We start from the raw sequence: 12,593 nt of genomic DNA on the forward strand, positions 1-12,593 counted from the left end.
GAGATGCACACGCGATAGCGGCGCGAGTCTCTCTTGTAGATCGAAATGATAAGCTGAGGAGATTGCGTGGGGAAAATTGGTTTGTGTTTCGATTCATGCAATTTACGTTACATGATCCATGTATTTCGAAAGTTTATTCCGAATGTGAATCGGATTTTGAAAACCTCATTGTAATACGTAGATCGTGTCGCAATTTGTATTTGTACATCATATAAAATAGCATTTCAAAATGTGTGTCTCATACGTTATTTTTAAAAGAAACAAGAAAGATTGGAAACATATATATATATATATATATATATTTAACAAAATGAAAACTGATTAATATTCTTTTAATAGTAAAGTCAAAATATCATCACAAAATTAATTCATTGTTCGCTCGAACACCAAACGAGTTCGGATAAAAAAAGAATGTTCCCTGTAAACGTTGTAACAGCAATTCCCGGCAATGTATCAATTATTGCTTCTTTCTTTTACCGTTCAATCATGCGCCACGTAGGGGGCAACAACGTTCGGAGATGAACCTCGATTAAACGAATTAAAAGACCGCTCGTGTTGGACACGGTAATTGACTGTAGACGATTACGAGATAAGTCGCGCCAATTTCGGCGGCAACACAGCGGAATCGTTCCATTTAAATCGCCGACTCGCCGTCATCGAATCGACCCACATGGCGCATTATCCCCTCGAACCTTTTTCCGCCAATCAGTGCTCGTTAACTTGCAAATTAATGCAGAGACGAAGCCGCCGAAAAATTGCAACGCGCAAATTTTGTTCAAGCTTACCGGTATTCATCACGGTAGATTGTCGCCGATTCGCGCACAGGTTTTTACTTGCCTTATAATTGGATAATAGCCTGTAGCCAATTTCATAAATCGACATGGAAATTAGCCGCAAAGTGAAAGCTTGTGAGAATGTTATTGCGTCGAAAGTCTTTCAATAATATCATCGTAAATGTTAATTTTATTACCAATATATCAAGATTGAAAAATAAACACTGCAAGAAACATTTGATGTGCATTTTATTATATCGTAATAAAGAGTAGTGACAAATTTGTATTATTTTTAATAACTATGCGAGAATGTGAATAAGAGATATCAATAATACGATTGGTAACCATGTATATTACATTTATTTAGATAAAAATGAATGAATTAATTAAACATATTAATTGAATGTCACAAAAGTTTTAATTGTAATAACTTTATTTATAATAATCAGTCACTTATTAGTTATTCTATATCAACTGATTTAATGAAATAATTTATTTTAAATTACAAGGTATTTAATTACACAAGTCATCTTACAGGTTCTAAAACAAAAAGCTGACTATTCGTGGTTTTCTGCGCGTCCTGACGTCGTCGTTTGATTCTGTTGGCCACGAATGGTACAAACAAACTTGGATCGTGTTCGATATTGCTTTTGCGTTGAATTCGCTGTACTATTATACTTGCTATATATCCAACCAGTAAAGTAATTGTCAATCCTATAGGGTTGTACCATAGATAGGAAATGCGATATAAATAGAAGTACGAAGATTGATCTAGTTGTACAGTACTGCAAAAAATAACAAATTATGAAGAATGAAGTAAATCATAATCTTAAATATTATTCAATGAATATTTTATATATTTTAAACACTAAATAAAGATCTTTTTCTTGAAATAAATTTTTATTTTCTATATTTTCTTGTTATTTTATTTGTAATATAACGCATGATTAGTAAAACATTTACTGTTAATGATGAAAACATTACTTATACTGGAATTACGTTCAAGAGAAACGCATTTATTATTCTTTTTTACCATCGAGATCATTTAATTAAATCAAATCCATTTTTACGTCTCCCCATAGGTCATCTCTCAATTTCTTACCATGTTGAAAATGGAGCGGTCAATTTAAACGAATTCTTGCCGACAAAGAGAAAGCTATAATATATCTAATCCCACTAATAACGACGTGATGAGGATTCTGCGAGACAACCGTAATTTCAGTTTATTAACGGTGCAATTAGCGTTATTTACCACCGTGGGAATGCCGAATAGCGAGCTTATAGTCCATGAGAAAGCGACAAACGTGAAAGAAATCAGGAAGCGGTGCTTAACTCGCAGCTAATTACAGCAGAATGAGATATCTCTATGCCTATAGCAACATTGACGCTCCGCGAATTTCGAAGAATCGCGATAAGACGATTTACAGCAATATCGGCAATTATCGGCAGACCGATAATTCATATTCTAATCGTCGTTACGATACGCGCCATACGCACCGTTGAGCCGTTCTTTCTCCCATATCTGTTTCCCTAAGATAAATTTATGCTCGGTCGATTCGTCGGTCTAACCAAGTAAGATAAATGGCTTCCAATTGTAAATATATTGTATAGCATATCGCGTTTATTCCCTATAATGCTAATGTTTTAACATTACTCGAGATAAAATTGTTAATTTAAAAGAAATATGGAAATATAAAACAAGACTTTTATCAATTTCTGCGATGTTATTGAAAAATACAGTATATATTGAAATATATAATAAATTAAAGAAATATGAAAAAGAAAAAATAAATCTAAAAATTTAAATTAATGAAGTTATGAGTTTTGGAAAAATCTATTTTTAGTTATAATATGATTCTTTAAAAAAAAATTTTTTTGTGTTTTATTATTAAGAAATCAATATTTGATTACAATTATTAAGGGTGACTAATCTTATTAATTTTAGAAATGAATTTAATTTGAAAGTTTTCAAAATTATTTAAGTATTGTTAGTTTATATATTTCTTAACATGTTTGAACTAAAAAGCAAAAAAATCGATTTCAAATATTTGACTAATTTGAATGATGTCAATTAAATGTTAATGAATATTGTCTTATTGCATTTTTTGAAAATATCCTACCTGTTGAAGTTTATTTGTTCGGTCAACATCAATGTTGTAGTATTTGCACAACCTTCAATCGATATCGGTAAACTCAGAGCTGCTGGTTTCGGTTGTCCGAAAGTGGCCCACAAGCAGACGCTTAAAGCCGTAATCATGCCAATAATAGTTCCCACCTCGTTAGCGTTTTCACAGACCATTCCGAGAGTAAAGATACCCAGAATCGGGCCACCGATAGCTCCATGAATGCTAAGTGCAACGGTAACTAATGTGCCCATTGTTTTCAATAATAACGCTAAGAACATACAAATAATGCCATTTACAATGGTAAGAGCTTTTGCTGCGAAGGCCGCCTTATTATCAGAAAAATCTATTCTGAACTTTCGATGCAGCGGTTTTACATAATCTTCGAGTGCCACTGCGGCTAACGAATTCATCATAGCCGAAATTGTGCTTAGGCTAGCGCTGAATACACCGGAAACAATAAGACCGACCAATCCAGGTGATAATCTTTCCGCAATGAAGAAAGGCAGTATTTTATCGTAGGTTGAAATTTTTCCAGAAGCTACGGGATCACAATCTTTATAAAGCGCATAAAGTGACAATCCAGTGAAGCATGTTAAAAAGCCCACCAGAAGAATAAAAGGACCACATAATAGCAGCGCATTTGTGGCCACTTTCACATTTCTGCAAAAGAAAAAAATAAATCGTTATATTTATAACAATATAAAAAATTTTAAACGAATATCCAATATAATAAAATAAAGAAGCAGATGCAATTTAAATATTTTCACATTTTGACTACCTAGATTTTATTTTATTATATTATATTATTAATATTATTTATATTATATTATATTATATTAATTTATTATGCGTCTAGATTTATTTAGTTAAGATAATTATAAATGAGAAATAAAAAGTCTATGAAAAATAAAATATGTATCAACGTACTTGACAGTCATCAAGCGTTGAACCTGCACTTGATTTACTGCAACAAAGGCTAAACCTATCGATCCTCCTCCAAGCATGAGACTCCACCACGTGTATTTTATGGTTGGATCTAAAGACCATCTAAATAAAAAAAATTTATTAATATTCTTATTTATTTTAAAAACTTTATTATATTTATTTTATTATGATAAACAACTTACTCAGAAAAATTTAAACGATTTCCTTCTTGTGCGATGCGCCAAATGCCGCCGATTCCTCCATCGATGTTCTGGGCGACAATCAAGATGATAGTGGAAAGAGCAACTAACATAAGCAAGCCTTGAAAAATGTCAGTGATCAAAACCGCTTTGATACCTCCTAATGTAGAATAGCAGGTGCATATCACGCCAAGTACCAAAATACTCATAACACTGGATAAACCTGTGGTAGCTTCGAGAGCTAACGAGGGAGCGTACAGCATTACTCCGGTCAATAACATTGTTTCGATGAAATTAGCCGCACTTACGAGCAATCGCATGTACAATCCAAATCGTTTTTCCAGATACTAAGAAAAAGAAAATGTACAAACGAAACTATTTCATTATCTCGAAAAGTTTCAAGAATATATTCATTCAAAATACATTTCTCGGTACTTAAAAAAAATCTATTAAAAATTTAAACAAAGTTATTTTGTGGTTTGATTTAAAATTTTTGTAAATATTTGATTAATTCGTATTTACGAATTAATTTTACATTTTTTTCGGTTTAAAATTGTAGAAAATAATTTCATGAAATTTCATGAAATTTTATGTGTTTGATATTTGTGCAACATATTACATGATATAACTGGTTTTCCCCAAGAACATTAAAATATTAAAATACTTCGATAAATAATATCGTTTATGCAATCGATAATTACCTCGTAGATACTTATGACTTTCAGTTCGAAGAAAACTGGCAAATATGTAACTATTATAATCGGCACGACGAAAAGGCCGTTAACATAAAATAATACAAGAATCATGCCGCGGATGTAAGTTTCTCCGCTAATTCCGAGCATGGTAATTCCTGATATATGAGAAGCCATCATAGCGATCGCAAGAGATAAGACACCTAATGAGTTGTCCGCGTTGAAGAATTCCTGTCGATGATAATTATGCAGTTGGTTAAGTAGCAATCTCATATGTACAAAGTATCGTTTATAATGCGCAACATTATCATAAAGGAATTTTTCATTTGTTATTATCTCGATAGATAAAATTAATCGACGTAAATCTGCTATTTCCATTTGTAAGAAAAGATTTTTGTATTGGAATTCTATTAGCCAATGAAAATATGATTTGTCTAGATATATTATCATCAATTAATGCTTTTTGCCAAGTTATTGAGCCTAATCTTAATAACGGCTCAACGTTAATTAACACATAAAGCATTTGGAAACTAGAATTTAATTTATTATTAGCTGACCTGTAATTTACGTAGACAGTAATATCATACTACGAGATCGATCGTATATATAAAGGCAAAGAGATATGATTTGCATGCGGATTATCATGATCGGATTGATTTAACGACGAATCGATTTGTTGCATAGAAAGCAATTTTTGTACTAAACTAACCGCTGCAGTACGTTGGCGACCGCCGCTGAATCGATAGTAAATCCCGACAATCATAGAGATCGACATCATTCCGCCGATCACAAGATAATCCTGCCATTGCAACCTGTGAGTTTCACCTTCAATATATGTCTATAAATAAAGATAAAAAACAAGTTCTTCTTTATTTATGGAAAATTATGTATTATAGTTATTAAAAAATTTACAGTAAAAATTTTAAATGCAATTTTTTAATGATCTGATATTAAAATATGTCTGGCTATGTTATAACAAGATTTTGAGACCAATTATTTTCATAAATATTTTAAAAATGCAAACAAAATTAATAAATCTACTTTATAAAAGAATTATTTGTACTTGATGTAATAAACTATTAGTACTTACGTCCATTTTATAAAATTTGCACTATTCACTTGATGAAAAATTTTAAACTTTAATCCTACTTAATTTTGATGGAAATTTCATGGATTTGGATGGACTCCGAGAACACAAAGAGTACGAATATCCAAATGTTCATGAGTGTTCGACAAGGTCTTACTAACGAATGTATTATTTCCATTGTCTGCAAAACGCAAGAGAAGTTATTACGTAAAGAATTGCTCGGCATCTTTAGCATTAAAGCACGCAAGCCACAGATTTTTCATCAGTTACATTAGATATGGCAACATGCTGTTTAATGTTAATTAATAGGTCAGATAGATGAAAAATTAATCTACATAAGTGTCGTAAATATTTATACGAAGATTAAAGAAAAAATTAAGTTTTGCAGAAAAAAAATATATATTAAGTGTTATAAATTTATTTATTATAAATGAATATACGTATATAAATATATACGTATAAAAAAATTTGTTACTTAATATTTAGAATTCTAGATTTCTAGATCTATGGATTTACAAATATCATGATCGATGGCTATAATATTAAATACGGATATACCGATTAAAAACACATTGACTCCTTGAGGAAAGATTAGATCGTGATCATCGGATAAAGCTCAACCTTAATTTAATGTGCCATAGACGATATCGTTCAAGATGATTATCTTCACACGCCAATCGGTACAATAGATCAATTCACTTAATAGCGATGAAAACGTAAAGAGGCAAGTAGAAGTTATGAATCGATAGATACGTTTAATTCCGACAATGATTAAATAACAAACATAATTACATTTATTTAAGAGAATATGTCTTCAATATTTTATCTTACAGTATTTATATTTCTAACATCATTAAATTTACATTTAAACTGGTTATAAACAGGTTTCTTGCGTGCTCTTTCTGATTTTAAAATGCAATAAATATAGTTTTATACTTTTAAAGATAAGAAGACAAGGATTAAAATATGTTACATGTAATAATATGATAATAAAAAAATGAAACAATAGAAAATTTATTTTGCGGAAGATATACGAAAATGGCGAATGCGATTTCTGTTGTATCACTATTGTATCAACATAATAATTACTTGTGTAATGATATCCTGTAATCATAATGTCGATTTCCTACTATTACGACGTCGAGCATATTATTTTAAGAACAAAGGAAAGTTGCACAAAATGAATAAATAATCGGTGCTGTGGAAGTGTAATAATTTCAGATATTTTTGACATTATGTAATCAAATCACAAATAATTTTTATTTATAAAAATATCTAGATTAGAAATTTTAAGAATTAAATATGTTTCTTTTAATAAAATTATATATATTCTTCTAACATTGTTTAAAATAGAAAAAAAAGAAAATAGAAAGTTTGAAAGTGCTAAAAGAAATCGGATCTATTATTTCATCATATGTTCACTTTAGTGTGTATGTCTGGCTTGAATTTATTTCTTCCAATATAGTTAGATGATGCGGTGTACACAATAACAATCTTAATGACAATCTCGTATAAATGTCAACTAATTTCCGACATTGTTACTGGTCTGTCGACCGCGTTGTTTTACGCGAATAGCATTGCCGGTGAAAGAGAGGAAAAGAACTGCGGTCAAAAGAGGAATGAGGAGAGAGAAAGAGTGGAGTATAGGATGGGGGAGAAAAAGAGGAACTCGTAAGTGGTGAATTCCCGTCATTAAGTCGTTAGCCGGACGACAGCAGACTAACTGTCGGCTAACTGGCTGCTGAACTTGATCGACCAATCGTTGACCCCCACGGTCAATCGAAATTTACCGTGCGTTAACCACTCTTGTTCCATGTAATTCGTCGATATTATCCGGATGCGTAAACTGCTTTCGATAATTCGATGAGGGAAAGTATATCGGTCGTGAAGCAGCTGAACGGTTCAATTAGGAAATTTGATGTAAATTTTGTTCGCAAGCCAATTATTGGAAAAACCACGTATCTCTTATCGCAATATTTAATAATTTTTTTTTACATTATAATTAGCAATTTTCAAAGTATGTTTTATATTTTGAGATATTTGATAGATTTTCTAATTTCTTTTCTTTAAAAGAACTATCTTATGTATCAAGATACTTGAATAAAAATGTAAATGTTTATAAAATGTATCTATAAATATAAATTAGTCAAACAGTCGCAAAGTACTAATTGATCTTGCTCGTTATGCTCGCGATTACGAATTCTTAGAAACATTCGACAACAAGCTTTTTCACATCCATCATGTATACTCAAACATTAACACCATCGTTTCGATGCAGGTGTCAATTAACTTCACATACATTTAGCAAATCTCGTTGGTATCCTGAAATTTGTGAAACGCATAAACCCAAAATTTGATTTCTCTTTCAATATATACGAAACGAAATACTTTCGACTATGCTGTAAATATATTCAATATGCATTAATCATGCTGTCGTCAGGATTTTAATCTTAATTTCCAACTAACTGAAATAGATTTTAGCTTTTCTCGAAGTTTATTTCCAAAAACATATATATTTTTTTTATTTATATTTAAATATCTTTAATCTGTTTTATAAATGAATAATAAATTATTTAATGCACTGTACGCGTGCAGAAAGATATTCTATCAAGAAGGTGTCGGAAATTACCGTTATTCGACTTATTGAGAATGTAAGCCGATCTGATAATGCTCGCGTGCGAACGAGCTGGTTCTAATAATTAATTCCCATCATTAATTAATAACGAGATAGCTGATCCCCTGTCTCATGATTGTGGTATTCGACTCAATTCGTGCGTGATGCCACGCTTCGTCTGCCGTGTTGATTTCGTGCTCTTAATTAATCCAATGTGCTTGATGGGGAACTTAATTATCACAAAGATCAATTCATGTATTCATTTTTGACTGTTTTTAAAAAAATTAAACACATATCTAACAAGAAAGAAGAAGAAAGAAGAAAAAAAAGAGAAGAAGGAGAAGAGGAACAATAATATAAAAAAGATAAAACGATCGAGTTATATAATAAGGATTTATAAAAAAAATAACTTGTTATAAAATAATGCAAAAGAATACATTTTTTCCTATAATATTATTCTTAAATTGATTCGCGGGAAAGATACTTTTCTTAAGATTCGTTGACACTAATTTGTCAATGACACTTGGTATAATGTGACACTTGATATAATTAGATTTACTGCCATGAAATCCAGATTGTGATTCAGAATCATATGATCCTGTACTCGCGATATCTTTTTCATCTTTGTCCATCGACAAAGCGTGCTATCCACGTATAACATTTCTTTATATCATCTGAGCTCATTAGGTGTCAAATTACTGCTAGTAGTAAATTTTTATCGAGTTTGTCTGAATCATTATAAATATAGAAAAAGCATTATCGTCACGTCTTGATGCAATTCTCACATAAATATTTATCTTTTCTTCTTTTCTTAGTATTATGTTTAAAAACTTATCTTTTACATTTTGAGTAGAAAAGCAATTTGCGAGTTTCTATAATTTTTGTTTCTTATATATATAAATAACATGCATATACTTCAATACAGAGGGACATTATAATTTTCTCACATTTAAACTTAACTAACATTGAAAGTAACGTTATGAAGGCTGGGAAAATTTCGTGGCTTAAACCATTGTAAAAGTTTATATTAACAGCAATCGTTAGTCTTCATCAAGTCGTGCAAGTGTCAATTGGTTTCTTTGATATTATCGCACAGCTTGCCATAATTCGACGATGCGGGCATTGCTAGGAATTCCAAGGCATGACAAAAAATTTATGGGTCTCCTCGGCGCAGCGTGTAGTACCAAAGCTGTCAATTAAGTTTAATTAACAAAGTCATGTGCTCTTCCCCAGTGGAAGCAAACGAAATGCCTCGTGAAGGCCTTTTTACCATCCAATGTACGTATCGTCGAGTAGCAAACTTGCCGTGGAAAGTAGAATATGACAAGACCGCGTATTAAAATTCCTGCATGCGTCGCAGCGCTAGTTAACACGACTAACGAAGTGTGGCGAGCGACGATTTTTCGACGGTGTATGCCGGAATGTGCCAATCTGCCGTGATGCATAGCTTAATGGATATTTGGAATCGATAAACCGCCAACGTTAAGCAAATTTGCATATAATGCAATTTGACGTTCTGCAACTGTGAAACGTACGATTGCGAATACCGAGTCAAAATCAATGAAATTCAGTAGCAATTTGAAAAGAAAAAAAAAAGACACAATTTAACATTGAATATTTTCATATTTTTATGTTGTCTTGCAGCATTTATTCAATTAATTATTTAATTGGTCATCAATTTAATTCCATAATTCAGAGCCAATATCAACTTAGAATTAGTAATTGCAAAGATTATTGACATATCTTAATTATCATCAAGGTAATTAGATGATTACATTAAGGATAATAAAGATTCGAAACTTTAAAATTTATGACTGTGCCTAATCGATATGATATGAAACGCTTGATTGACTTTTTACATATCACTGCGGTTATGCGTTGCATTGCGACATGGAATATTCAGATCCGCAGTGCACCTGCAAGTAAAAACATTTCCAACCACCGCATTGGTGCGGCGTCACGCAACAATCACACTGTCGGTTACGTCAAACGACATTCCCGGCAAATTCTTTCTGTCGCAATTTCGATGCCGCGTTCGATATATCGAACGACAATCACTCGCGATCAAGGCCGTACAGGTGCGGTCATTAATTGTATTAAATTACACGGGTTGAAAAACGAGGCAACGCACATACGAAAACATTAAATCTGTCTCCGATGTACGCTCAATAATCAAATATTAAAGAATTATTTCTTCTTTTAATACGATCAATGAAACAATTTATTTGATACTGTAAAATAACAGAAAGAATTGATAAATTTTTTTATCGTGAAATGTTTTTATGAATGCGGTTGTATCCGATCGGGCAAAACAACAACGATTTACATAACGCCGACAGCACGTTACGTTGTTAACAGGTGTCAATATAGAGGTATGCAAGAAAAACATAAAATACAAATTGATCTTAATCATTAAATCTAACCATATTTTAATTTGTCATCGTATTTCTGAAAAATTAAATTACAAAACAATAACAAAAATTAAATTTTTAGAATTCTTTAACTGTTTTTAAGAAAACTAGTTGATAAATTATATAAATTATTACAAAATTTTTAACAATATTTATTTATTTGTAACAATACCAAAATTATCCCATATAAAAGTTATTCCTTTGTGACGTTTGCTTAAGAACATCGCTCTCGTAATTCACTCACATCCGCTATCTTATGTGACCCAGTCAATAACAAAGCAAGAGGCCCAACAATTACAAGCACACGATAGATCGTGAAGTATGAGACGTCTAGGAAAACAAATTGCCGTCAGGCGGTCGACTGATGGAGCATCAATTTCCTTGCAAATTCTCTCGGCGATTACATATTTTCCAGGCACGCCTCGTTATATATCACTTTATCGTTGCATCATGAACTCAAAGTGCTCAATGGCTTGGCGGTCAAGTTATATTTGCACCATAAATAAAGTAGCCCGATTTTGCACGCTTAATGGGCCACATTAATCTCGCATCCTCATTCCTGCTGCCGCGAAAAGGTCAGATATTAGTATTATTATTTTCACTCATAACGGTGCATATAATTTGAAACAATACATAGAAAGAAATATAATTTTCATCGTGTTTTATTACCTTCAGAAATTATCTCTTTTAAGACGTAATAATTTATTCTTTGCATTTTCTACAGAAAATTTTCATCTTACAAAATATATCAAAGTTCTTTGATGTTATTTCATTGTTCACGCATTATAAAAGAAACTCACGATAAACATTTATCATGCTTTGAATGTCGCTGTTAAAGTTTACAGCTTCAGATTAATTTCTTTGCGTATTTTTTTTATTTTTATCTATGCGGATGTTTCATCCTTGCATCATGATCGATAATGCGGCACCGCAAGATTGCGAGACTTGAAGTCGCCCCTGTTTTCCTGGTGACACGCGATCTCTCTGTCTGGCAACTAGTGATTTTACATTCTCTGCTTAAAACCGTATGAGCTGGCTAAAACCTAATTACCTCTGTCAACTCGCAGTAGGCTGAAAGTCACATGGCACTGATAATAAAAGGTGCCGGCACAAGAGAAATGCATTCTCGAACGGTTCTTGACAGCATCGCGTGACTTTCGAGGACGACAATCTTCTATTCAATTGCTGTTTCGTTGAAAATAATATTCTCCTGATCGTATTATTATAGAAAAATTTTCATATAAGAATTATTTCGAAAATGTGATAAATGCTATCGTAGCAACTTAGTCAATTTAGAAAGAGTCATTTTTAATGATACCATTTGATAAATATCTCAGTAAACAGAGTCTACAGTTTACAACAGTTAAATCCGGTTATTTTACGTCTAACATATTTTCTTATGAATTTAGGTGTCGCAGATATCACAGGACGTATAATAATAAACATTCATCATGATGATTATGAAATGATATCGCAGACAAACCGCATAATGCGTTCCATTTGGCGATCCAATCGGCTAATGGTGCCGAGACTCCACGCTTTTGAAAATATCTTTTGGTCGCAGAAAGTAATTGAATTTTGAGCTTGTTCTGTATGCTTGACAGCACAGTTAGCAATGGAAATGAGCGACCTCGAATCCACCCGCGCAGAGCCGATGACGACGCTGACGATAGCCATATCTCCTTAATGGATCGGCTTAACAAGTCAAATTACATGTTCGCTGTTGACGTTGCTTCTAAAAATGTATAGGGGGAATGTTGTTCTGC

General features: G+C 32.2%; 2 protein-coding genes across 9 annotated transcripts in view; one reads left to right on the forward strand and one right to left on the reverse strand.

The window, feature by feature from the left end:
• by (focal adhesion protein tensin) overlaps positions 1-12,593 on the forward strand; it is a 158,663-nt gene that overhangs the window by 25,696 nt on the left and 120,374 nt on the right. The gene's annotated exons all lie outside the window — the stretch shown is intronic.
• LOC148935138 (putative sodium-dependent multivitamin transporter) lies at positions 1,007-6,769 on the reverse strand. Its single transcript, XM_089082641.1, has 7 exons — positions 5,806-6,769; positions 5,425-5,553; positions 4,725-4,946; positions 4,027-4,370; positions 3,827-3,946; positions 2,894-3,559; positions 1,007-1,558 (listed from the first exon to the last, which is right to left on the reverse strand). Exons 1-7 carry the CDS (start codon positions 5,809-5,811, stop codon positions 1,300-1,302), a joined length of 1,746 nt encoding a protein of 581 aa, XP_088938767.1. The 5' UTR covers positions 5,812-6,769; the 3' UTR covers positions 1,007-1,299.

Source organism: Pogonomyrmex barbatus, unplaced genomic scaffold (assembly GCF_055798465.1).
Source record: "Pogonomyrmex barbatus isolate J1 unplaced genomic scaffold, ASM5579846v1 scaffold6, whole genome shotgun sequence".
Taxonomy (NCBI): domain Eukaryota; kingdom Metazoa; phylum Arthropoda; class Insecta; order Hymenoptera; family Formicidae; genus Pogonomyrmex; species Pogonomyrmex barbatus.